This window comes from Eumetopias jubatus, unplaced genomic scaffold, assembly GCF_037043125.1.
Source record: "Eumetopias jubatus isolate StellerSeaLion01/CBP00866 unplaced genomic scaffold, mEumJub1_p1.0 scaffold_1, whole genome shotgun sequence".
NCBI lineage: Eukaryota > Metazoa > Chordata > Mammalia > Carnivora > Otariidae > Eumetopias > Eumetopias jubatus.
This window is the reverse complement of record NW_028274807.1, coordinates 3,333,901-3,360,206: the sequence shown is the minus strand read 5'-3', so window position 1 is coordinate 3,360,206 and position 26,306 is coordinate 3,333,901. Positions and strand designations below refer to the sequence as shown.

The 26,306-nt window shown below is 51.2% G+C and overlaps 1 protein-coding gene across 3 annotated transcripts; it reads right to left on the bottom strand.

The window, feature by feature from the left end:
* Positions 1 to 12,952: 12,952 nt before the first annotated feature.
* U2AF1 (U2 small nuclear RNA auxiliary factor 1) lies at positions 12,953 to 26,048 on the bottom strand. Of its 3 annotated transcripts, none has more exons than XM_028126485.1 (8): positions 25,939 to 26,048; positions 22,559 to 22,646; positions 19,583 to 19,649; positions 15,224 to 15,273; positions 14,966 to 15,064; positions 14,252 to 14,385; positions 14,071 to 14,163; positions 12,953 to 13,239 (listed from the first exon to the last, which is right to left on the bottom strand). In XM_028126485.1, exons 1-8 carry the CDS (start codon positions 25,980 to 25,982, stop codon positions 13,092 to 13,094), a joined length of 723 nt encoding a protein of 240 aa, XP_027982286.1. In that variant the 5' UTR covers positions 25,983 to 26,048; the 3' UTR covers positions 12,953 to 13,091. The 3 variants fall into 3 exon arrangements, with proteins under 3 accessions (XP_027982286.1, XP_027982285.1, XP_027982288.1); XM_028126484.1 differs by lacking the exon at positions 19,583 to 19,649 and adding an exon at positions 18,677 to 18,743; XM_028126487.1 differs by lacking the exons at positions 19,583 to 19,649; positions 25,939 to 26,048 and having other exon boundaries at positions 22,559 to 22,636.
* Positions 26,049 to 26,306: the final 258 nt, after the last annotated feature.

Sequence of the window (26,306 nt, the reverse complement as noted above, 5' to 3'; positions counted from 1 at the left end):
GGGCCACCGGGGAGGCCACAGCCAACAAGATTTCAAACTTGTGTGCTCTTGACTTTTAAAGAGCCTGCCTCTTGAGGTTCTGGGGTGGATGCTTGAGTTTCCTCTGGCACCTGTAGGACTGACAGGGACGGTGCTACCAGGTGTGCACAGGGATAGAAGCATTGTTAGCTTTGCCCAGCACCTCGAGGTCGCGCTTCATCCAGCAGTGACTTGGTGGGCTTTTGTCCCAGGCTCTGGAAGTACGGGGAAACTCAAACAGGGCCTCTGCCCCTGGGTGTTTCTATTCTAGGGGAGGGGGCGCAACTAGATGTCATTTTATAACAAAATTTCCACTAATGAGAATTAATGTGAAGAAGGATGAAGACGTGGATGAGGTCAGGTGGTCAGGAAGGCGCTCTGGACAGGTGACAGGTGACCCGAGGAGCCACATCTTGTTCTCAAGAAGGAATGTTCCGGGCTGAAAACAACCACTACGCAAATGCCTGGGGGCAGGAGCAAGCTCAGGGGCTGGAGGAACCCAGGAGAGGTCAGCGTGGTCAGTGTGACGGTAGCAAGAACAGAGGTGGCCCCGGGGGGTGCGGGGGGTGGGGAGGCCAGGGTGGAGCCTTCAGCCTCCACGCTCCGGGGCCCTTGGAGGGTTTCAAACCAGGGAGTTTTATTTATTTATTTATTTATTTATTTATTTATTTATTTAGGAGATTTTTATTTATTCATTTGCGAGCACACGCAGGAGCCAGGGAAGAGGGAGAAGCAGGCTCCCCTCTGAGCAGGGAGCCCGACGCGGGACTCGATCCAGGAGCCTGGGATCATGACCTGAGCCGAAGGCAGATGCTTAATCGACTGAGCCACCCAGGTGCCCCAAACAAAGAAATTTTAAACTATGCTCTGAATTTGTTTATTTTGGCATCATTTCTGACTGTCACTAAAGTGGCAAGAACAGAATAAGAATTCCCAGATACTCACTAGATCTCCAAATATTAAACTCTTATCCCTGGAATCTGTAAATATAACCTGATTTGGAAATAGGGTCTTTGACTATCTAATCAACATAGGAGGAGGTCGTACTGGACAAGGGTGGGGGGGAATGCGAAATCCAGTATGACCAGTGTCCTTGTAAGAAGAGAGAAGTTGGGACGACTGAGGCAGAGACGGAAGTCTTGCTGGCCCAGGACGAGGGACTCGGGCCACACCCCACCCCCAACCCCTGAGCTGGGCGGGGCAGGAGGGACCCTCCCCTGGAGCTTACAGAGGGAGCTCAGCTCTGCCCGCACCTTTTGGACTTCTAGCTGTCTGAGTTTATAGTGATTTGTTATGGCGCCCAAGTACTAAAAAAACTTTTTAAAATTTTGACAAAATTTCAGACTGTCAGAAGAGTGGCAAGAAGAGTAAGAATTCCCAGATGCCCTTCATCCAGATTTTCCAAATGTTAAATTTTTTTTAAGATTTTATTTTTAAGTCATCTCTACGCCCAATGTGGGGCTTGAACTCATAACTCCGAGATCAAGAGTCTCGTGCTGCACCGACTGAGCCGGCCAGGTGCCTCCAAATGTTAAAATTTTATTGCCTTTTCTTCACGCTTGTGTCTCGGTCTGTCTCTATAATATGAATGTAAGTACGTGCCATCTATTTATGTCATCTAACCGGCTGGCTTTTTTGAATGGTTAAGATTAAGCTGCAGACGTGGCTTCCCTTTACCAACTATTTCAGTGTCTATTTCTGAAAAACAAAGAATTTGTTTTCCATAACCACAAGATAGCAGCCAAAATCAAGAAATTAAGCTAAAACTGCTTTAGAGAAATTAAGTCTTTAAAAGACAACCAAACCGAAAATAAAAAGTTACCACCGTACAAACCCACGATCTAATCAACAGTCCGTTTGCCAGCACCTCGGGCGAGTCCCCAGGCGCGCCCCACTCAGTGGCCGGGCCCCCGTGGGCGCTCTTATATGAAGCCACCGGCGGTGGCCAGGACAGACGTCTGGTGGAATGTCCCTGATTCGTCTGATGTCTCCTTGTGACTGGCACGGGGATGGCCTCCTGGGGGAAGGCACGGGGGTGACGGGGGGGGCTGTCTGCGTGGCCCCTCTCCGGCCACGGGGATTCTCCGCTGTGAAGGTGCAGGTTTTACACTTTATAACTACTAAGTAACCTTGGAGAGATGCTTTGGAAATACCCGGTTACCTTCTCAAACCCGCGCTGTCTGGGCTAAGCTTCCCTGGAGAGTCGGCCTGAATCCATTTCGATGACAGAGGTTGTCAAGGGGGGATTGTTCTAGCTCGTGGCCCCCTCTACCTTTGTTACTTGGCATTCCAACACAGCAGCTGGGCCTCGCCCCGTTCCCGCACCTATTCACTGATTCACACCAATGTGCATTCAGGTGCGTCCTTTATTTTTTTAAAAGATTTCATTTATTTATTTGACAGAGACAGAGAGAGCATGCGCGTACAAGTGGGCAGAGAGGCAGAGGGAGAGGGAGAAGCCGACCCCCGCGGAGCAGGGAGCCCTATATGAGGGACTCAATCCCAGGACCCTGAGATCATGACCGGAGCCGAAGGCAGAGGCTTCACCGACCGGGCGCCCCAACACCCTGTTTTCTGTCACATGAGGTGTTTCAGGCCCGTCTGGACGCTCTGCCCCAGTCCTGGGTTGGGGACATTTCTCCAATGGGCCCGAGTTCCTGTGCAGAGGTCCCAACCCCCACCCCTAAGAATGTAACTGTGTTTGTAGGTAGTTAATGAGGTGACAAAGTGAAAATGAGGCCATTAGGGTGACCGACCTTTGGCCAGGCTCCTCTGACCTGTTCTTCACTAGCGTCCGGCCCTGTCCCCCCGCCGCCCCCCTTGAGCCTGCCTCGCCAGGTTGCGCAAGAATCCTACTAAGCGAGTTCAGAGAGACACCCCCCTATTCAATCACCGTCATACGTGATCAAGTGCCTCACGTCCCCTGACCCCACGCTGCACGGAGAAGCCCCTGGCCCACCTCCCTGCCTTTAGCAAGAATGTGCCCAGCCCTGATGTGCCCAGCCCTGATGCGCCCCTGCTCCCTGGCTGTCTGCCCCCCAGCTGTCCTCATATTTGGCGCTGAGCCCACTCTCTGCCCGCGGCCACAGACCCACTGCAAGAGTCTTGAATAGTCTCCCTTCCGGGGACGCCTGGCCTGCTGGGCGGAACATGTGACTTTTGATCTCGGGGTCGTGAGTTCCAGCACCACACCGGGCATAGGGATCACTTAAAGAAACAGAAAGTCTTCCTTACCGTTTCATCCAGCGTCATAATAATAGATTCCTTAACAAGAGGGGGGGCCCTGGCTTAAACAACACACATTTATTTCTCACGTTCTGGAGGCTGGAGGTCCAAGATAAGGCTCGGGCCTGGGGAGGGCTGCTTCCCAGGCTCGCACACACGGTGGGGGGTGGGCAGGGAACCAGCTCTCCAGTCTCTTCTTATGAGGTACCGAGCCTCCTACTACCTTCCCACCGGGGCTTAGGTCGTCAACATACACCGGGTTTTGGGGGTGTACGGGGGACCTGTACCCGGTCTGACTGGTGTCCCAAGCCGCAGGAGAGACAGAGAAATGCGCGCACACAGGGAGGAGGCGCACCCACACGCCCAGGAGTGAGGCCTCCCGAGGAACCAGCCCTGCCCCCGCCTTGACCTCGGACTTCCTGAACTGGGAGAGAATAGGTGTGGGGGGGGGGGGGCGTCTGCTGCCACTGCACCCCGGTCCCTCAGGGCTGCAGAAGGGTGTGCAGCTCATGGAGGGGGCAGGTGATTGGGCTCCGAGGAAGGCGTGAGCCATTCTGGGGAAGCGCCACCGAGAGATTGGGGGGTAGTCTTCTAGATACAGGACCGCGGGAGAGACCGTCCCCACGGGTGGCAGAGAAGCCTCTCACCTCTGCCCATCCCCAGTCCCAGGTCTCAGGGCCAATCTCTTCGGCCAACTTTTTTTTTCTTACAGTATTCATCTCCATAATTTGGATAAATATCCTGTATTTCTCTTCCTTGATTCATGAACCTCAGATAGTATCTGTTTTATTTTTTTTACAGTATCTATTTTAAATAATAAAAACAAATGCTATTTATTGTCCCCATAACTTATTTGATACAGTTCAAATACCATACAATCACCCACTTCAAATGTACCATTTGGTGACTTCTGGTGTATTCACAGCGCTGTGCAACCATCACCACAGCCAGTTTTAGAACTTTCTCATCACCACAGAAAGAAGCCCTTATTGGCCATTTGTGCATTTTCTTTGGACAAATGTCTATTCAGATCCTTTGCCCACTTTTATTTATTTACTTTTAAGATTTTATTTATTTATTAGAGAGAGACACAGCGAGAGCAGGAACACAAGCAGGGGGAGCGGGAGAGGGAGAAGCAGGCTTCCCACGGAGCAGGGAGCCCGATGCGGGGCTCGATCCCAGGACCCCGGGATCATGACCTGAGCCAAAGGCAGACGCCTAACGACTGAGCCACCCAGGCGCCCCTTTTTAAATTGGCTTGTCTTCTGTTGTTGAGTTGTTAGCAGTTCTTTACATATTCTGTACTGGACCCTTGTCAGGGGTCAGGGTTTGCAAATATTTTCTTCCATTCTGTGGGTTGTCTTTTCACTTTCTTGATGGTGTGTTTTGATGCACAAAAGTGGATTGATTCATTAATTTTGATAAGCCCTAATTTATACATATTTTTCCTTTGGTTGCTTGTGCTTTCACATCATATCTAAAAAACCAGCGCCAAACCCAAGTCATTCAGATCTTCCCCAGGTTGTCTTCAAAGAGTTTCATAATGTTAATTTTTAAAAATATTTATTAAGTTTATTTTTTAAAAGATTTTATTTATTTATTTGTCAGAGAGAGAGATGGAACACGAGCAGGGGGAGGAGCAGAGGGAGAGGGAGAAGCAGGCTTCCCACTGAGCAGGGAGCCCGATGCGGGGCTCAATCCCAGGACCCCAGGATCATGACCTGAGCCGAAGGCAGATGCTTAACGACTGAGCCACCCAGGCGCCCCTCATGATTTTAATTCTTACGTTCAGGTTTCTGACCCATTTTGAATTAAATTTATGGTGTGAGGTAAGAATTCAACTTCCTTCCTTTGCATGTAGATAAACAGCAGCCCCAACACCATTTGTTGAAGAGACTGTTCTTTCCCCTTCGACTGGTCTTGGCGCCCTTGTCAGAATCAGTTGACCAGAGGAGTACATTTCTTTCCGGACCCTCAGTTTTGTCCTGCTGGTCTCTGTGTCTCCCCTAAAGCCAGGCCCACACCACTTCTATTACTGTGACTTGTGGTAAGTTTGGAAATCAGGAACTACAAGTCTTCCCACTTTGTTCTTTGAGATTTTCTTGGCTGTTTAGGGCCCTTTAAAATTCTGCATGAATTTTAGGATCAGCTTTTCTATTTCTGCAGAAAGGCCGTCAGGATTGTGATAGGGATTATGTTGGATCTGCAGACTGCCATCTGGGAGTACTGCCATCTTAACAATGGGAAATATTCCAACTGGGGGCACAGGCTGGCTTTCCGTTCATATGGGTCTTCTTTAATTTCTTTCAGCAATGTTTTGTAATTTTCAGTGTACAAGTCTTGCATTTCCTTGATTAAAGGTATTCCCAACTATGGTATTCCTTTGGGTGTGGGGAGTAAGTCTTCGGGTCCATGAACATGGGATGTCTATTTCTTTAGGTCTCCCTTACTTCTTTCAACAATGTTTTGTCACGTTTCAGCATGTGAGTTTCATACTCGCAACTTTTTACACTACTTGTGAGAGCTACGTTTTGTAAAACAGGCCTCGTGGGGCTCCTAGCGATCCCTCTCCTTGCGCTTCTGGGCATTCGCCCACGTTCTACCTTCTGTTACTGATGGTCTTGCTCCTAATAACCATTACTGAGCACTCACTGCGTACATGCCAGGCACTGTTCAGGAACTGTACCTAGATCAACAAATGGAATCCTCATCGCAACTGGAGGAGACACACACTGCTTCACTGTCACCTGACAGAGGAGAAAATGAGGCATGGAGAGGTGGAGCGCCCTGCCCAACGTCTACAGCTAGTGGCGAGCGGAGCCAGGATTTGGACCCGGGATTCAGACTCCTGGTCTCTGCTTTTCCCCGCGCCACTTCTTGCTCCTCCTGCAATGGCAAACAACCTAACCTTGGGATATGTCAGGCTGAACCACGTGAAACTGCTGATGTTTGATCTTATGTGACCTACAAACACTGGCAATTTCATGTGTTTCAACTTGTTGGAAAAAAAAAAAAAAAAGACCTGGGATTTGAAGCAGGTGCCTGAGTGTATTTGTCCTCCAGGTGCGGGTGCAGATGGTCGTGTCTAATGTGCTCCCCAAGGAGGCTCCAGCTGTGAGTGAGCCAAGTTCGTGCCCCTCGCCTTCTCAGTAAAAGAATGCAGTCTGTCCTGGGATGGGGGCCCCGTCTTGGGGGTGAGAGCTCTCATGCTCCCTCTAACAGCAAGCCCCAGGGGGATAAAGGTCCCCTCCCTCAGAGCCACACCGCGCACCCACGAGTCATCGGCCTGTGGGAAGCCACAGCCAGGGCCGGGGACCCCTCCTGACCGGCCGTGTGCACTTGCCATGGCTCTCTTTTTGGGCCTGTCCCGCTGCTCCTGGAACACGGGAAGGTGGCCAGCTGTGGGCCTCAGGGCTGGTGGGAAAGTTTCCATCACATGAGATGTGGAGCGAGAGGCCTTGAGCTTGGAAGAGGGAAGGTGATCCGGCCTTGGGCATGTTCTGAGGAATCTGGCGTGTGAGGAGAGCTGTTAGATCACAGCCTTGTTCTCACTCCGTCTCCTGCAAAGCTGCTGGGGACCCTCCCAGGACAGCGGGTCCGTCTGGGTGTCATGGGAGACGGGCCGAAGGGGAGGGAAGCCCCCGCTGCAGATGCTGTGTGGTCTCCCCTCTTCAACACCTTGTCGGGGCAGAGACCTCCGTCTGTGGAGCCAGGAGGAGCCCCGATGGGCAGCGGCTGGGGGAGGGCAGCCTGGACGGGGGTGGGCCCCCTCCCCAGCCCACTCTGGGCCGCTGGGCTCTCCCCAGGGGGCTGAGCGGGGCACTGAGGGTGGGGATGACGGTATTGCATTTCCACGGGGACGCTCCCGCCCCGGAGCTCACCGTCCCTCCCTCCCCTGGGAGCAGAGTGGTGATGTCTGATCAGTGGGCGACCAGGCTGACCCTGACTTGTCTGTCGTCCCCCGTGACACAACACTGATCCGGGACTCCTGTGCGTGCTCTGCAGACCCCGGCTGTCCTTCAGGTGAGCTGCCCCCGGGTCACACCATGGATGCAGGTGGTGTTTTGTTCTTTGGGCCTTACAACTCAAATTCATGTTCTCCAGGCGACTTTAACAGATCGAGCTGTTGGAGCCCCACCTCCTCTCCAAATCTGCTAAGGCGAACGCCCTTGGAGGCAAAGCCTATGGGCTCACATTCATTCCAAATACATGCTGGGCTCGAGGACGCAAAACAGACCACGGACAGAAGAGAATCCAGAAACGGACCCATCTACACGTGTGTGCAAAGGCACCCCTCACCTCAGCAGGGAAAGGTGGTTGTTTTTACGATAAACAGTGCTGGAGCAACTGGACATTCACACAGAACCGTAATTAATCTCACACCACACACACAAAGTGACTGGCTAGGAGCCACAGACCCAACGTGAAAAAGGTGAGACGTTATCGGCGGGAACTTGGGGGGCAAAGATCTCTCAAACAGGAGCGAGAAAACACTGTCCGCAGACAAAAGGCAGATACGTTGGACCCGATTAAGTTAGAAGACACGTGTTCGTCCAAAGACACCCCTGAGCAAGGGAAAAGGCCAGCCACAGACCAGGACAAGTGTTTGTAGTGCACGTGGACAGAGGACGCATCTGCAGACAACGTGTAAGCAACTCCCAGAAACACCAGAAAAAGAGTACTCCATGTTTTAGCAAAGGGTAAAGACAGGAACAGGTGCCTCCCACGGAGGCATGAGCGCCTGAGAATGCACCGGGGAGGCGGACTGGACCCCCAGGGGCCTACCCCAGACTCCAGGGCCTTGCCCCGCCCCCCTCGCCCCCCCCGCCCCCCCCCGCCCACCTGAGCCGCCCCCGCTGCCACTCAAGCCACAGCTTCTGCGCCGGCTGCCCTCCTCCGGCCTCAGTCTATTGTCCATGCGGCAGTGAGACGCCACCTCAACACAAAGCGTCCAGGCTCTTCCTCAGCCCCCGCGGCCCTGGGAGATGTCCCCCCACCCCCTTCGGGCATGCTGTCCTTGATCGCGCTGCGTGAGATGCTGCTCGCGCCCCACGACCCCCGTCGGTGCCCCCACCCCCAGCCCAGTCCCGAGCAGCTGCGTGCGGAAGGAAGGGGGGCCCCCCGCGGAGCCAGCAAGGGGCCCCTCGGTCTCCGGGCCTGCAGGCTGGCACCACTCCATCCCAGTGGGGGCTGCCCCCTGCCGGTCGGTCCCCAGCGAGGACCACAGCGGAGGAACGGCAGTGGCCCTCAGGGCACACGTGGGTGACTGGGAAGTGAGCCAGAGCGTCAGAGGTGCGTTTACCCCATGGGGATCCTGGTGCACCCGGGCCGCTCCTTGCCTCGGGGAGTTGCCCACCGCTGTTCCCTCTGCCCGGAGGCGCCCTCCTGTTCTTCCAGCTGGTAAGGTGGGCGGCACGGCTCTGCTCCTTTCTCGCTCCTTTCTTGCCGCGGGCGGACCTCAAGCTGCAAATTTCAAGGCAGCTGTGTGCAAAACATACAGGATGTCGTGAAGAAGCCTAGCAGGAGCAAGCCAAGTTATACATAAAGATGCCGCTTCTATAAAATTTAAAAGCTGGTAAAACTGCAACGCTTCATGAAGCTTACGGGCATTGCAAGAACACGGCGGCCGCAGGTGCGGAGCGGTCTCCGAGGAGGGCTCTGCGGCGGGGAGGGCCCGTCCGGGGCTGGCGGCCCTGCTGCTCCTCCAGCTCTTCCTACTTGTTCGCGGTACTTTGCTGAACGCGTCGTGCAGCTCCCCCAGAACACCACGGCCTTGGGATCACCAGTCGCATGATCTACCCACTGGGCAGCCAGCCCCCGGCGGCGTATTTATTTTAAAGGGCTGCCAGACGCTGTCTGCCAGTTTATTTCAGGGGTTCATATCCATATTCAGAACCGAAACTCCCTTGCAGTTGGCTTGTCTGTCCCATTTTTGTGAGGTTTTATCAGTTTTCATACTCATTTCATAGAAAGAGCCTGGAAGCTGTTCATTCTCTCATGAAAATTAAGTCGCGCCGAATTGGGTCAATGGGGCGTGAGACACTGGGCGTTTCGGGGGAAGAGGTGTCCCTTCCCGGGTCGCGGCCGTACTGGTCATCAGACGGCCCGGGGAAGCGGCCGCCTTCCTCTTGCTGCCGACACTCCCTGGCTGCACTGTCCTGCCGCTTGCCTGGGACAGTGGGGTGAGCCAACCAAAGCGGTTTCCTCGAGTCTCAAAAGGTTGTGTGGATCACCCGGGACGGAGCCCGATCCAACGAGGTCCCTTCCTCGTGGCCGTGTTCGGGCTCCTCCGAATCTCCGTGCCTGGCAAGGACCGGGACTGGACCTCGGTGACCCCGCCTGTCTCCCACCTCCAGCCTTTAGGGTCTCAGCCGCGCGGCCCGGGACGGACTCGTCTGCCCCGAGCACTTCTCGGAGCAAGTGCCCTGGCCCGCCCCTTCTGTCCGAGCATCCATTTCTCAAGGGTCGAGCCCTTGCTTGTCTCGCCCCGAAATGGCAGCTGAACGTGCTAAGTGCCAACGAGGCATTTATTCCTGTTTGCTCACGTTGACATGCCCGCACGGATGGTGCTGGCGGAGCCTCTGGCTGCCGAGCCCCGGACCCAGGAAAGTCGGACACAAGGCCCTGTGGGAGTTGTGCAGGGTGGAGCCTCTCCGAGGCCTGGGCCTTCCTGAGACTGTCCTGGCAAAGTCTGCAGGTTAGGGACGCAAACGTAAAGCATCTGGGGCCCCCCTGACCGTCTTGACGTCTCCGCAGGTTTGGAAACGTCCATAACGAACACTTAAAAAGCTCCTTCTGGGCTGCCTGCCTGGGTGGCTCGGTCGGTTAAGCGTCTGCCTTCGGCTCAGGTCATGATCCCGGGGTCCTGGGATCGAGCCCCGTGTCCAGCTCCCTGCTCAGTGGGGAGCCTGCTTCTCCCTCTGCCTGCCACTGCCCCTGCTTGTGCTCTGTCAAACAAAATCTTCAAAATAAATACATAAAAAGCTTTCTTTCATGAAATAATAGTGAAATTTGACCGGAGCAATTTAAACGGTCCCACCTAACAAATGAGAAGTTGAGACTCTCGTTGTTGATCTTGTTCCTTTGGAAAGACCCCTGCGTCTGGGAAGCGCCGAGCTGAAGTGACGCCCTGTGTGAAGCCCTGCCGGGGTCCCCCTGCACGCCCCGCGTGACACCCCACCAGGGTCACCCCTACACGCCCCGCGTGACAGCCTGACCGTCCATTACAAAGGCTCCGGAAGTGAACGTGTGATACCACTCTGTTTGTGCTATGAGCCAAGACTTTTATTTTTCAGCAATCATCTGCAGTTCTATCCCTTCGGGAAACAAGGGATCCTGAATGGTGAGAAAGTGATAATGAACCGCTCAGTTTAGATGCTGCAATCACGTCACCCACCTTTCTCCAACATGAGCTCATTCAAAAGAAGTGAATTTTCACCAATTTGCAGGTGGAGGTGACCCTGTCCACCCCCGTGTGAAATGGTTCCAACGATTTTATCTACTATACACCTGTGCACACCGTCAGCTTCTGTCAGGCCCCCCGTGTCCCAACAGCAAGCCAAGCACAGGCTTCAGGTAGACAGTCAACTGGCGAGTTTTGGGGAGCCCTCCGTAAGAGCGGAGCTCACCTGCTGCCCTCACTCTCCGTTCGGTTTCGGTCTGAAGACGCAGCGCATGATATTCAGGACAAGAAGCCTTTTAGTGATATTCCCTGGGCCTGAGCTCATTACAAATCGCAAAGACTTCAGGTGGCTCTTTCGTTTGGCACAGAGATCTCCACGGGCCCGGGGCGTGGGAGGCTGCTCGTGCCTCTGTGCTGGGCGGCTCCCCACGAGCCGGCGGCCGGCCCCTCTGTTCTCCTACCCCAGGCCCTCGCAGGTGCGGAAGGAGGGGTGGTGCAGGGGCCCTGGTTTACTCTGTAAGCTCGTCTTTCTTCCGTCAATGTCAGTGGTGATGTTTATTGGAGGCGCCCGGGGGGTGCCACTGGTTAAGTGACCGACTCTGGGTTTCGGCTCAAGGCTGTGATCTCAGGGTCATGAGATCGAGCCCTGCGTCCGGCGCCGTGCTGGGCAGAAGTCTGCTCGAGATCCTCTCTCCCTCTGCCTCCACCCCTCCTCCCCGCTCTAAATAAATCTTAAAAAAAAAAAAAAAGGCACTTTTGGTGGGATTTTCGTGTACGTTTTAACAGGAACTTTCACAGGAAAAGGGGATTCTAATCTTAAGAAATACAAAGGAAAATGTTTGCCACGTTCCCTCCCTTCAGATACGGTGGAAATTACCCAACAATCTCAACTTCGACCAAACTTGGGGAGAAAAACCGAAGTACTGGTCCTGACGCTCGGGAGGGCGGAGACGAGGCCTCCTAGCTCACCAGCTCAGGACTGCCGCCGACTCAGGCCCCCGGCGTCCGCCTGTCACCACACGGACAAACTCTGTTTCGAGACCAACACAACTCATGTTCCATTAGAATCACTTTTTAAAAATTATTTTATTATTTTTTAAGATTGTCACTTGACGGCGAGAAAGCGCACGTGCACGAGCACACAAGCAGGGGAAGCGGCGGGCAGAGGGAGGGGAAGCAGGCTCTCAGCCGAGCAGGGAGCCCGATGCGAGACTCGATCCCGGGACCTGAGCCGAAGGCAGACGCTTAACGACTGAGCCACGCAGGTGCCCTAGAATCACTTTTAAAAAATTTCATTACGTAGGGGCGCCGGGGCGGCTCAGTCGTTAAGCGTCTGCCTTCGGCTCAGGTCGTGATCCCGGGGTCCTGGGGTGGAGCCTGGCATCGGGCTCCCTGCTCCGCGGGGGGAGTCTGCTTCTCCCTCTGCTGTTCCCCCTGCTTGTGCTCTCTTCGACAAATAAATCTTAAAAGATTTTCATTACATAAAAATGGATGTTCGTGAAGAAACAAAAAACCAAAAAAACCCCAACCCTGGTCAAGTAGGATCTCCTCCCACCCCCCCCCCCCCGGGGTCACTAGGGCCAGGGGGCACCGCCTCCCACGCCAGGTGGAGGACTGGGACCGACACTGGCAGGGGCCGTCCCTGGGAACCACGCTGCGGCGTGCCAGGGCATGTGGTCTCCGCTGGGGACAAGTGGCCCCGAGCAGGGCGCGCGCGGGCCTGGAGCAGGCGGGAAGCCGTCCCCGGCGCACCACGGCACACGGGCCGCCGCCCTGCGCCGCAGGGAGTCCGTGCGGCGTCCCTGCAGCTGTCCAGGGCCGAGCCAGCGGCTATGACGACACACAGCAACGGGACCAGGGGCTCTCCTGCAGCTCTGGGCACAGCCAGGTTTTGGGCAGCACTCCCGCTTCACGGGTGCACGGCGGCTCTGCGAGCAGACAAGGAAACTCGCAGGTAGCAGAGGTGGGACCGGACGGGGCCGCGGACGGCATCCGACCCAACAGCCCCCCCGTGAGTGCCCACGTGGCCCCCCGGCCCCCCATGGCACGCTCCCTCGGAGCCTCGGGGGGGAAATGCCCGACTGCTGGTTAACACGTAGGTAACTAGTAACAGGTCTGACCGTTCCCCAGGTGATTCTTCCCTTAGCGGGGGGGTGGGTTTTGGCCTCACAACCCTAAGTTTGAAACCATGGTTTCGCTCGTACCCAAGTCACGGAAGGCTATTAATCTTCGCCTCTGGGACGGATGACTGCACAGCTGCAAAGGGAGAGTCAGAGACTTTGCACAAGAAATAAGTTACACCAAAGGTACTGTATCACTACAAATTTTATTCAGAAACCCATCTTTGTTTTTTTTTGTTGTTTTTTAAAAAAAATTCCCGTTATGAACTGGTTTGGTCAATCAACTACAACACTGTCTAGCAGACATACGGTAAAAACGGCATGGCTCAGAATCGCCCAGATCGTTCACGGTCTCTCGACCGCCTCCTGTCACGCTCCCGTCCCCCGCCACCGCCGCCGCCACCGCCGCCGCCACCACGGCCACGGTCTCTAGACCGAGAGCGACGCTCCCGGGACCGGGACCTCGATCTATGCCTGCAATCAAGAAGAAGAAACAAAACCGTGGCATCCACCGCAAAGCCCGCCACAAAGCCCCACAGTGACTACCTTCCGAACGCCGCACCCTGGCCGGTGGACGGCACGAGTAAAGGGCAATCACTCCCAGGGCACTGCGCACCCACACCACAGACGTGCTCCCCTGTCGGCGAAGAAGAGGGGCTTGGCGGGATAGCCGGGCAGGTCACCCCCCGTGGCCTGTGCTTCCGGGGCAGGGACTGTGGAACCACCACAGCGCCCCTGACGCGCAGCCTCCCCCGGCCCCGCCGCTCGCACGCCCTCCTGTGCTTTGCTGACAAGGGAACAATCACCAAACAATGTGTGCATCTCCCGGTCCACGTCTGAGAGGAGAGGGGTGAGAACCCTGGGGTCAGAACGCAAGCCAGGCAGGACAAGGGGCCCTCTCCTGACATCCAGGCTCAGTCTCCGTCCCGTGGTCCCACAGGCCGCACTTCGACACCAGGCCCGGACACACAGACTCTGCCCGATTCTGCTCGTGGTCCCTCCCCGCAAAGCAAACCAACACGAAGCAGGAGCCCCCAGAGGAAACCCTCAGCACGCGAAGTGCCGCAGTCTGAGGGAGTAAACCCCCGCGCTCAAGAGCCCACGGTTCCCGCCCCCCGTCCCCTCACCCAGGTACCGAGGGCTCGCAGGACAACGTGTGCACGGGACATTCTTTGAAAAGTACACTTCGTGCCCTGAAATACATCCTACGTCCCCAACAGTGACTCTCACACCCAGGCCACGCTTTCCTCGAGCAGGTGCACGGCAGCAAGGCCGGAGAGTGCGGAAGGCCGCGGAAGTACTCACTTCTTGCGCCGGCGCCCGTACAGCTCCCGCCGAAGCTCTCTGGAAATGGGCTTCAGGTGCATGAAGTTGCAGAAGCCGCCCCGCGTGCACTCCCTGCAGGGAAGCAGAGCCCACATGTGGCGCGCCGCTCCCCCCCGCCCCAGCTCGGCCCCCGGCGCCCCGCGCCTACCCCGTCACCTACCCCATCTCGTACTGGCGGCAGCACGCCTCTCGGAAGTCAGTCACCGGGGAGAGCTCCGCGTGGATGGGCTGCCCGTTAAACCAGCGGTTGTTCAAGTCGATCACGGCCTTTTCCGCATCTTCCTCACGGCGAAACTGCAAAGGTGAAGCGGAGATGCCTGCGGCCCGCGCTTTCCCCAGAAAGACCTCCCGTTACCGGTCCAAACACAAGTTACGTAGTCACAGGGTAAAATAAAGTGGAACGATGTTGCACAGCACATTAAAAAACAGACCATCCTTTATTTGCGATCAGATCACTTAATTTCGTGATGGCCCCAAATTAACAGATACACATGATCTTGGCTTTCAAATTCCTACGGTTAAAAGAGCAAATGCAATGATTTGTGTAGGCCACGGAGGTTTAAAAAAATGGGAAGAAGAAACCACACGTATAAGCCAACTTCTCCTGTGTCTAGACAGCCCGTCAGCAACAGCTGCGGAGATCCCGACAGGGAGGAGCAGCCGGGGACCACGGTGTCCCTCCCTCCCGCACCCCCAGGCCGCTGCCACACCCGGGCTCCAGCCAGCAATCGCCTAAGCGCATTAAAATCCACGACTAGTAGCAAGCGCTCAGAACTTCCAGGTTCACAGCTAAAATCCGAAGGCACGGGGTCTTCACTCTGCAGTCCACATCAGTCAGGAGACACAACCCCCCCACCTGTCACACTCTCCTCACCTTGACGTACACGTTCCCGACTAGGTGGTCTCCAAGGTTGTCGCAGACATTCATCTCCTCAACTTCCCCGTACTTCTCCTCCATTTCTGTAAAAACCTCCTGCAGAGAGGACAGGGGTTTAAGGCTCACGATACGTTAAAGATAAAGGAGTACCTGAATACAACTCCTATTTAAGCGTATCCATTAATGAGGAAAAAAATTTAATGCCTTCCAGACAGAAAAGGCAAACAGGTCTATCCCTTTCCGATAGTATCTCACCTCAAAAAATTCGTCATAGTGTTCCTGCATCTCGACGTCACTCACAGCGCCTGTAAACAACAGAAATCTTGCTGGTTAGAGAGGGAACCTTATCCAAGAGAACTCTGCGTTTAACTCAAACTGCTACAGTAACACACATTAGATTATCTAGAGAGGAAACACAACAGAGCTGCATTCTACTGGAGCACTGAAGATACTGCGTGACAGCCAATTGTTAAAATTTTAAAGTGTGGTGAGGTTTTTAAATGCCCCTATGACAGTCTCAATTCTGGCTATTAAAATCACAACAAGTTTTAATCAGCATCAAAGGGCCATGTTTTCAGAAAGCGTAAGGAAAAAGTTTACCCTCAAGAAATTTTTTAAATGAAAATTTTCTTCCTTTCACGATTTAAAATAGAGGCCAAGGAATCACACTGATTTTTTCCTCTTTATTAGGCTAAAATAAAAGAAGTTGAAATCAGGGTAAGTGATTAAGAGCTAATGTTCCTGACTAATTTCTTTTACAGATTAGCAGCCACACAATGCTATTATAAAATTCTTTCTGATGCGATTAAAACCCAAATGACCATAAATAAAGACTCAGTAGGATAATTACCAAGTTTAATTACAGTACTTCGAATGCCTCTGAATAAAGGGAAAGTTACGATGCTTTGCTGAAGAAAGCATTCTTATTTTATATTCTGGAACTATTTCCATCAAGTTTATTCATAATTCACATGCACTAAGTGAAACCATGTCCGCTGTGTGGATAGACTTTTCTCATTATCATTCTCTCTACCAAATGTTACCCTTCAAATTCTAGAATTCTCTTAACCTACGTCTGAGAAATCACAAAGCTGGCATGTCAATAAACCAGTGTTCCACACAGATAGATCAGGGAGCCTACAAAGGCTGAGTGGCTTCAAGGCTGGGCCAGCTTAATGTTCAATTGCCCCCTTCCATGACCACACTCCCTGGCCTCACCTGGTGCACCCCAGTGAGGGTGCTGGAGCCAAGGCGCTTGGATCTATCCACTGGGCCGCCCGGGAGCAGTTTCCTAGCTCTCTGGGAAACCTTCTCTTTAGGGACAAGAACTTTAATCTTTGGATTCTGAGAATGGTTTAAATTTACTTTCTAATGCATGGGAGCGGGGGGGGGGGGGGATTCCTGCATTTTAGTTATTTTTGAATTTCCAGGAATCCAGCTTGCTTTAGAACCCGAACCCTCTTGAATGCATTAGGCAACAACTACTCCTCCTGACGGCCCAGTCCAATTGAAACGCTATCGTGAACATAGCCTCCTTCCCTGGGTAGAAATCAGGCTCTAAACAACAGAGTAGCTAGTCGGGAGAAGAGAAGCCTATTCCAAAAGGCAGATTTTAATGTTTACATTCCCTTCTCACATCAGAAAAAAAATGAGGACAAAAGCTATTTGCATGCTCAAAGTGCTAGCAGTGTTGAGAATCAGGCTCTGCTGGTGGTTCAAATACTGTGGTACTCATGATAATTCTATTCTCTCACTGGAGAACAGTATTGTATCCTAGTAACTTCTGTAAAGTGCGGTGTGAAAATGCTCCATAGTGGGCCTATTTTACCTTCTACACTCCGCTTAAAAATTTTCAGTTAACCAAATGACTCGGGCAGAACAGAGATGAGTGATTAAGAAACTGGTAACTGCAAAGTCATCTACATGACTCAACAGATTTTATAGAACACCACCTGAAAATACCCAGTTTTCTCACAGAAACACTCTTAAACTGGGATTCCTAATTCTACAGATGAAAGGGTATGTTAAAAAGTTGTAAATTTAGGGGAACTGATGAACCTGACTGGTTGAAATTTACTCGAAGTGTCTGTTGCGGGTTCATCAGCTTAAATGGGTTTCTTCCTAAATCGAAGAATCGGAATTTCATTTAATTTGTCACATCTGGACCCCATGATCAGGATACCTGGTACAGCTGACCTTTTACTCTGTAGCGTACGCACGACAAGAGCACTGAGCCGCGGGTGAAGACACGCAGAAATCTAACCCAACACTGTTTTGTCAACGAAGCATCCGCAGTCCCCAGCCCCCAGGTAAACGGTCAGGGCAAAGAGTGATTCACTGTTGTTACTCGATCACCAACCTCTCATTCGTTTCACCCCAGGGCAGGGTTGTTAGGAAAATTATTTAATAAGTCCGTATGTAAGCATTTCCCTCCACCTACTGATCTTGTTTCTTTAAGAAAACAAAGCAAAACCAAGTATTTTAAAACAAGGGCTACCAAGTAAATCCTGTTATCAGCAGACTCAGGGGCACAGACGCTCTGCTACCCGGTCAGGACCAGCGCGGAGAAACACGGTGTCTCGGCAGGAGAACCTCACAAGCCCCTCCCCCACAGGCCCATGCACTCACACGGGCACAACTGGGAGGCCCCCCCGTCTGGGGCCAGCCCGAGTGGGCCATGCTGCCGGGACCGTTCCACTCAGTGTAGATCGCCCTATAAGCTGAGGGGCTGTGGGCCAAGGGTGCGTTGGACTTAGATCTGTGGCTATCCAGGGGCACCTGCGGACAGCACCTTCTATGAACTTTTGCAGCTTCAAAACAAACTGGTGAATGAGAGGCTGTCTGGTTTGGACCCCTTGATTTTAACAGAGGAGTCCAGGATGTTCGTTTCAATTTATCCAGATGAAGACATTGATTCCATGGCTCAAGAGCCATAAAATTTAAATTTTAGCTTTCTGAAATTTCCAGTGATACTAATATGGATCCTGTTCTCAAAAAACTACCCCTCAGGAAACACAACGTTTGTAACTTAATTACTTCCCAAAACAGGAAGACATGGGCCATATCTACTCTAAATGCCCAGTTTAGCCCCGTTTCCCTGCCAAGCACACCTTCTCTTCCCCACACGTAGTAAGCTAGCCCCTGCGGCTGCAGACAGCTACACAAAGGACTCTGATTAAAGACTGAGTCGGCACAGGGCTGGCGCTGAGGAAAACTCAGGGGAGTCCGTGCAACTCGGAGGACCCTCATTTGGGAAACGCTCTCGGAACAATGCTCTCACAATTAAGGCATGAGCTCCAGAATGGAGTTTAAGAAAAAGTCTAATACATAAAACCTCAAAAATAACTTCAGAACAATTTGTTTCTTAACGTGAGAGAAACTTTCAAATACTGTTGCTCTTAAGAGGGGAAGGATGTAACTGCACATTTAATTCCAAGTATACTCTCCCCTAGGATGACGGTCAAGGTAAAGGAAGAGCAGCAGCTCCAAACTACGGTACAGGGAGGGTATCCTTTCCGGTCATTTTTCATTTCTTAAGTGGGCAGGAGTTCCAATCTCAGAGGCTTCCATGGGGTCAGTGGGACAAAAGCTCTGGGCATGTCTAGTGAAAGGCCGTCCTTGACACTACAGCGGCAGACCAGGTGGAGCGGACACTGAGCTCTGACACGCAAGCCCAGGGAACCAGGGAAGGAACTTGTATGAACTTACAGCGCAAACCGTCAGCAGACTGGGAAGAGTTTTGAGGGTTACGGTAAATGTTCAAGAGGGCAATGGTCTGAAATACAAAACGCAACAACTTTATATTACGGAAAATTAAATTTAAACACTTAACCGGTTTCCTGTGGCGATCACTTCAGTCAAGACTCAGTGCTGAAAAAAGAGCAAGTTATTTTCTTTCGAAGCAGAGATGTTTTCTCTTAGCTGGTGGCTGTCTTGGAGCGCCCTAACACTGCGACGTCACGGAGATCCCATGATATGCTGATATTGTATTTCTGTTCACGGGACGCAAAGATTCCCCACTGCCAAGTTCCAATCCAGGTAAGAATGCAAGCAACTTGGCACGTTACTACCAAAATGGTCTTCCGTGTTACAGAAGACTTCATGAGCTGAGAAAGTGCCTGCATCAACTGATGACAAAAACCATAGGAGCAGAGAAATACAATAATTACATATCATGAAATCTCCACTTCCTAGAGGAAAAATTGTAATGGTGAAATAAAACCCACACTTATTGGGCAACTTACCTTATTGATTCCTAAATATTCCTAAGAGTTGTAACTTTACAGAAAGAACTTAATAAAGGCCAGGGGTTCAGGCACTGGAAAGACCAGTGATCGGCTGGTAGCTGTCAAGTGTCACATGGACAGACCCCCTCCCTCTTGTTAACAAACGTCAACCCAGGGAAGAGGCCTCCCCAGCGCCCTTGCTGACGACAGCCTCCCGAACGTGGCCAAGTATCAGGTTCTTGCTGTAGGTACCAAGGCCTTCCAGCACCTTGTCCTGTTTGCAACAGCTCTATGTCAGCAGCTCAGAAGCCAACATTATTTGTCTCAATTAAGAGTGGGCTCTTTAACACCATTGTTTTAAAAAAATTTCTCCAACTGTGGGACTTACAGTGTGAGCCGTCAGCCGTCTGTGCACTGTTTTGGGGATTACGATAGATGTTTTGAATCAAGATGGTCTGCGGGGAAAAAAAAATAAAAAGGGGAATTCTACTGGCTGCTGTGCATGTATTAGACAATTGCAAAGAGACAACTTGTTTGCAAATGGCTCAACGCTTGCTTGTTTGTTTCCCACAAGTCAGACACTTGTCCTCTGAAGAGCACACCCAAACCATCATATTATGAAAACAGAGTGTGAGCAGTGACTTAGGTCAAGTCAGCCAGCAACCAAGAAGGAACTGTAGCCGTTATTCTCAGTAGTCCCACGTTATTTGAGTGTTTTAGTGAAAAATAAGTAACAACACACTAACGTTTTCTTATACTTCAAGCTAGCAGATGCTAAGATGTCAAAAAATTCACATGATAATCATATTCCCCACACAAAATTATATTTTTTAAAACCAAATGTGTCAGTCAACTGTATGCAGTCCATCAAGCTGTCTGGTCTCACAGGAAACAGGCGCACCAAATGGGTGTCCTGACTGTCACGGACACCTATACACATTCCTGTTTGCTTGGTGGGACCTCTGTTTACATAATACAATAGCTTAAACATCTGTTCTTTTCCGATCCTTCTTTTAAGGGAAAAAAATCCTTTTAGCCCTTGTGCTTTAAACTGGATCAGGCAGACTTGAAACCTTACATTGTACCGTTCTTCTTAAAATCAAGTTGTCTGAAAAAACAAACCATGTTTAAGTTAGTAGGCTAATATATTACATGAATCTTAATGTCCACATCACTGCAAGAAGCTTAACCCACACTGAGCTTTACAAGCTGAACGAATAAACTGCATGATTTAGAAAAATAAATGTTCAGTCTCAACAACACAGGTCCAAAGTAGTTTGGTGAGTGGTTTTACAAAAGCAGTCATTCTATTTCTAGCTACCCTTCAAGAAAAGAAGTTGTGTGGGTACTCCCCAAAGGTCTGCTGTGGGGAAACCCCAGGGGAGGAACATCCAACAGCCAGACCACGCGCACACACACACGCACACACGCACACCCTTCTTGCAGGGCATGGCATCTTCCCCGAGCCATCAAGTACTGCCCTGGGTGAACTTATCTAAGCCCGGCTATTTCCCAAAGTTGACTTGACTCCATTTTCAACTGGAATCACCAGCATGTGTTAACAACTCTGATACAGACTATACTGAGCCTAATTATTCAACAAGAAATTCATTTTAGGTCTCACTCAGGTCATCTGGCAGTGGCTGTTTAGTGAAGGAAACTTCACTCAAATGGGGCCATGCAGTTCTCTTACAATCGGGGGAGGTCAGGATTGCCTGAAACCAACCAACCAACCAGGCCAATCAGAACGAGATGCTCAGGTAAACACATACAACTGACCCCACCAAACATTAATGGAATCACTATCTCTTTTTGACCCACAGTACTCAAATTAACTTCACATTAGCATTCTGAGGTAATAAGTGATTCAGATAGAAAATAGACCAAGTGTCTCTGGATAGCTTAAAGAAAACTCTCCTGACAGGATCATTTCCCTCTCAGCCCAACACTTGGCACATCTATAAGTAACCCCCCAAAATAAAAAAACTCAGTGGACACTTATGACATTTGGTTACTGCCCAATCTATGACCACCGGCTTAGATGGGGAGATTTAGTTCATAAATCAAAGCACTTAAAAAAAATTGCAATAAACAAAGTTTAAAGCAAGATCTCCGACATTCTGAAATTCAAAGAGACATATTTGTAAGTTAAGACAGATTCTTGTTATACCAACCACGCCATTATCAGCAGAATAATGGGGAAAGGAAGCCATCACCCTCCTTCTAAAAACACATTATGCTGTGGGGTTTTCTATGGGCTTAAATTAGAAAATACAAATGTCTCTTTCTTATAGCAATTGGCTCATTTTCCTAAATACTTCCAGGAAAACGTAAATGTCTGTTCTGTCAGAAGTTTAAAAGATGTGAACAGAACATGGGCTCAAAGGCAGAGTCCGGCAGCTTCCGGGGGCTGCACACGATAGTTACCCAATGGCTCAGAGGATGCTCCCTCAGACTTCGCCCTAAGTTGAAAGGAGCTCAAAAGTCCTCAGTCTGGAAAGACTATAGTTTTTCAAATTCCAAACGTTCAGGTAAACATGGGCGGAAGTTTTCTGTCCCTGTTATAGGTGCTTTCTCCTTTTAACTCATCAGTGATCACTTGTAGGGTGCAAACCCTTGCCTGTTCTTCGATTAACAAACAAAACCTACCAAAAATCACAGTTTCTGACTGATCTGAACTCACAGCAGACCTAAGCTCAAGCTAACAGGCAGCACCCCTCAACTGACCAAATAGACTGGGGACAAATAACTGAAGGTAAATGCCCATCTTCTAAGGTTAAGTGCCATTTTTAATGTTTCTATGACATGTCGTCACTGCTCTCCCCTCGCCTGGGGTTCTGAAAGAGGGGGTGCACCCAGGACTGCTGGAGAAGCCCTGAGTGCGTGGCAAGCTGGTCCTGTGGAGAATGGCCCAAGCACCTCCTGTGCACGGCTCGGTCACTCTCGGCTGCCTGGAGAGCAAAGAGCACAAAGCCCGCCGGGCCTCTACTTCTACTGCTGCCTGCAAAAAAGCCGCTAAGTTCGCACGCCGAAGCAGCGCCCCCGTGGGACCCGTCTGTGGGAGGGGCACGAGGGGTGGCGGGGCGGCAGAGACCGGGCACAGCCAACACGCAAACACTAACCACTTCTTCGTAAAAAGCTTCCCAAACGGTGAGAGGAGGCACCTGTCTCACGGACCGCCCCCTGGAGTGGCTCCCCTGCCTCATTCTCATTTAAACAGAAGAACAAACTCACCAACACAAATGGAGAATAGAACCACTAGAGAAAGAAGTATCCTACGTAATACATGGAAATTATTAACTGCCTCTGTAAAGTACATGAAGTTTTGATAATTTACATGAAAACAGAAAAAAGAAAAACAAACCTGGCTAAAGGTCGGTTTATTGTGCAACCGAGAGCATCTGTCTCCATGACGACATGCTCCAATTTTGAAATAAAATGAACAGTTGACTCTGTAAGGGAAAATAAGAGCAGATTATTTTGTTGGGAAGACATCAGACACATGTACGTATGTCAACACCATGATACACGCTGCCGAACTACTTTTCTTTTGCTTCACGCAAACACAGGCATGTGGGTTTCTGAGGTAGCAGGTACCTTTCCCTTTCCCGGCAGCATTTCAGGAAGACTTCGCTTTAATTGGCCTCCTGACAAACACGCTGCTCTGCTCTTTCAGTGACGGGTGCTCGAACCCCACCCCAGGACCCCTCACCCATTCCCACTCCACTCTCAGCTACCTGCTCTGCTCTATTGTTTTTTCTTAAATGGAATATTTAGTTTAAAACTAAATTTAATTGAAAAACGTATCGGTTCTCTAGTGTTCTATGATGAAATTCTCTCTTGAGGACACCAACACAGCACAGTGAGGGTTAAGATCCTGACTCTGCCACTAGCTACCTGGGCTTGGGCAAGTCACCCCACCTCTCCTGGTCCCAGGAGCCATCTGTAAAATGAGGAAAATGCCAAGCTGTCTTTGTTCCAAGAATCAGCATAGTGCTCATTAAATGCAATCATTATCTAACAAAGTCCATATTCTCTCATTCATGACGCCAGACCAACCGGAAATTTCCAAACACAGGTCTGAAGTAAGCCAGTCTCCTGATTTCAATACACCAAAGACAAGCTATTGGGGAATTCATCCGCCTGTTCCTACATAAGGCCACCTTCTGTCTATACCGCAAAGTCCTCCCTTACTACTGTTCAAATACTGGGATGATCCAGATGATATCAAAACTAGCAATCCAGCCATGGTGACAGCAACGTCAGGTGGCTGAGACCTGTAATGAATTATGAAATCTTACTGGATGGGCCCCATCAAAGTTAGACTTGCAGGGGTGGGAGGGTTACCCTGTAGATTCAATTTTTTAGCAAGTGCCCTATGTTGAGACAGCTGATCCAGAGTTAGCCACAACAAAATTTGATGGTTCACAAATACCAATTAGCCACTGATTTATTATTAGGTAGCCATAAACAAGGGAAAGTCTGAATTTATCAGGGGAGGAAAGTGATTACTATATATATTTGCAAACTCATCGTATTAAGTCTTAACTTCACGTATTTTAAGTTGAATATATAACTTACATCTTCAGAAAGTCACCTGAAAACGAAGAGCTTATTTTAAGAATACCTCAGAATGGGCAACATCCCCGCCTGAACAATACCCAACTATTCTCTATAATCAAAACAATCTTTGTTCCTGTACTTCCAGAGATGGTTTTCATTTCATAATGCTCAGAGATCAGCATATTAGTCAAAACTTTCCTAGTAATAAACTTTTAGTGATCCACTTATTAAATTACTGAAATAAAAGATAGAAAATAAAAAAGTGTGATCCCATATCACAAAGAAGAAATTAGAGAACTAACCTTTGCTTGGATTTAGAAAACGTCCATAACTTCAAATGTAGGACTATCTAAATCTTTTTAATTGATACACACCTACATTTTACTTCTAGCTTGAAAAAAAAAGTTAGCAGGAATCATCATCTTCGTTTTTTAGGAGTTGATACGGTCTCCTGGAACTTAAAAACCCACAAGTCCCCCTAAAACGAGACTATGAGTAATCTTGTTTCCCAAATTAAAGCCATGCCTTTTACTGTACGACGGCTCTTAACAGGCTGAAATGTGGTTACTTACATCAGGAATATAAAAAAGGTTATTGGAATAAACTTCTAAACTAAAAGTGTTGCAGAGTACAGCGAAGGCACCACCCGAAGTAGCTTTTTACAAGAATGAGGAAGAAAACTTCATGTAAGAGAAGTCACGGCACTATTACAAGCTCAAGAATGAAATTAATGATGCATCTTCCTAAGTCTACGCTCAGAGAAGGCCCTTTTTCCAGCAGAGCTGGCCATTCATTTAGGATGGTGTTTACAGGTAAGTTCCCCGGTGCCTCCAGCGAGCCTCTTCCACAGCACTTAACAAGCTTTGGTGCCTTTTACTTTAATTATCCTTTCTGGGACAAGCACCCCCTCTCCTCCAGTTCCTTGAGATCACAATCCAAATTTTGTTCATTTTCCAGTCAGCAGAGACTGACTTAGGGTTGACAACAATGTTCCTGGAGTGACTATGACTGATGATTGTGTCTTGTGGTTTTGCTCCTAAAAAACATAACCCCCTCTTCCAAACAACACAAGAGGTTTTACAAGATAGACCGCATGCTGGAAAACAAACAGTGTAAAGTGTTTGGGGGCGCCTTGCTGGCTCAGTCCATAGAGCAGTGCCCTTGATCTCAGGGTTCTGAGTTCCAGCCCCACGCTGGGTGTAGAGATTACTTAAAAATAAACTCTTTAAGAAATAATAAAAAAAAACCCACAGTGCTTGAAAAAGTGGTATTAAAACATTACCTATGACAAACCCAGGGTCTTATCATTAAGAACATATTAACGTAAGCCTTGTATAGTCCAGAAAAACCCCAGCATGGTAACTATCCAAAAAGTAGATTAAGCCAGAGCTTAGTCTTTAGGTTTTCAAAGTAAGAATTATGTTCCTAAATGAAGACATCCCCTTTAAACTTCCGTCAACGCACTGGGAATTAAAATGTCCCAAGGTGGCAATCAAAATCAGAATTAAAATTTTTGCTTTTAATCTAACAACTAGGTAGGGAAGGCACGCGACCTTAGAAAGCGGGGGGACCACGCTTTTCTGCATATTGGAATTACATCTCCGAGTACGTTAAAATTAGGTTATGTCTTTTATGTGAACCAAGTTCATCACAACACTTTCTTCACATCCAATGTCCTCACGACCCGCCCGATGGTCGCTTCAACCCGCCGAGAGGCTCGTTGAGTGTATACAACCCCAACCATCAGCGCCCCGAGCTACCGAACAACTTAACGGGCGAGCTTTAGACCACTTGCCCGACACGACATTTAAGGCTGAAGCCGGGGGAAGGAGTTAACGTTGACAACTTCGGCACAACTCGAAACGGCTCGGAGCCGGGGCCGCGGGGCTCGGGCCGCCAATAGACGGGATGGCCCGCGGGGCCGCGGCGCAGCCTCCTCCGGTGAGAGAGAGAGAGGCTGCGCCGCCCGAGCGGAAGCCCGCCGCCCGCCGAGGCGCCCGTCTGCCCGCCCGAGCGCCCACGAGGCGGCGGCGCGCGGCTCCCGAGGCCGGAAGGGCCGCCGCGCCCCTCCCCCCGCCCGCCCGCCCGGGCCTCCCGCCGCCGCCCGCGCCCCGCCGCCGCGCCCGCGCGCGCCCCGCCCGCCTCCCCGGCGCGGAGCCCCGGCGGGCGGCTCTCACTCACTTGTCTTTCTCGGTGCCGAAAATGGAGGCCAAATACTCCGCCATTTCCCACCCGCCGCCGCCGCCACTGCTGCCGACGCCGCCGACCCTGCCCGACGCCCGCGGGAGACGTCACCCGGACGCGACGACGCTCGCCCCGCCCCGACGGCGCGGAGGCGCTGCCCAATCGGACGAAGCGTTGCCTGCGCGCGGGCGGGGCTTGCCGCGCGCGGGAGGCACCGCCCCCTCGGCCCGGGAGCCCGCGCGCCGCCCGCCGGCGCCCCCTGCCGGCGCCCGCGCTCCCCGCGCAGCCAGCCCCGCGCTCCCTCGGCCCGGGAGCCCGCGCTCTCCGCTGTGGGTGCTCGCAGCCCCGCGGAGGCCCGCGGCCCG

Bases quoted from the DNA above. Each gene is read 5' to 3' on its own strand.
- U2AF1 (XM_028126485.1), bottom strand. From the start codon at position 25,982: ATGGCGGAGTATTTGGCCTCCATTTTCGGCACCGAGAAAGACAA. The intron at 15,274-19,582 runs GTAAGTCCCACA...TGTTGTTTACAG, and splicing joins GACGGCTGACGGCTCACACT to GCGCTGTGAGTGACGTCGAG. The intron at 14,386-14,965 runs GTGAGGAGAGTG...TCACCTTTGCAG, and splicing joins TCGGGAACGTGTACGTCAAG to TTTCGCCGTGAGGAAGATGC.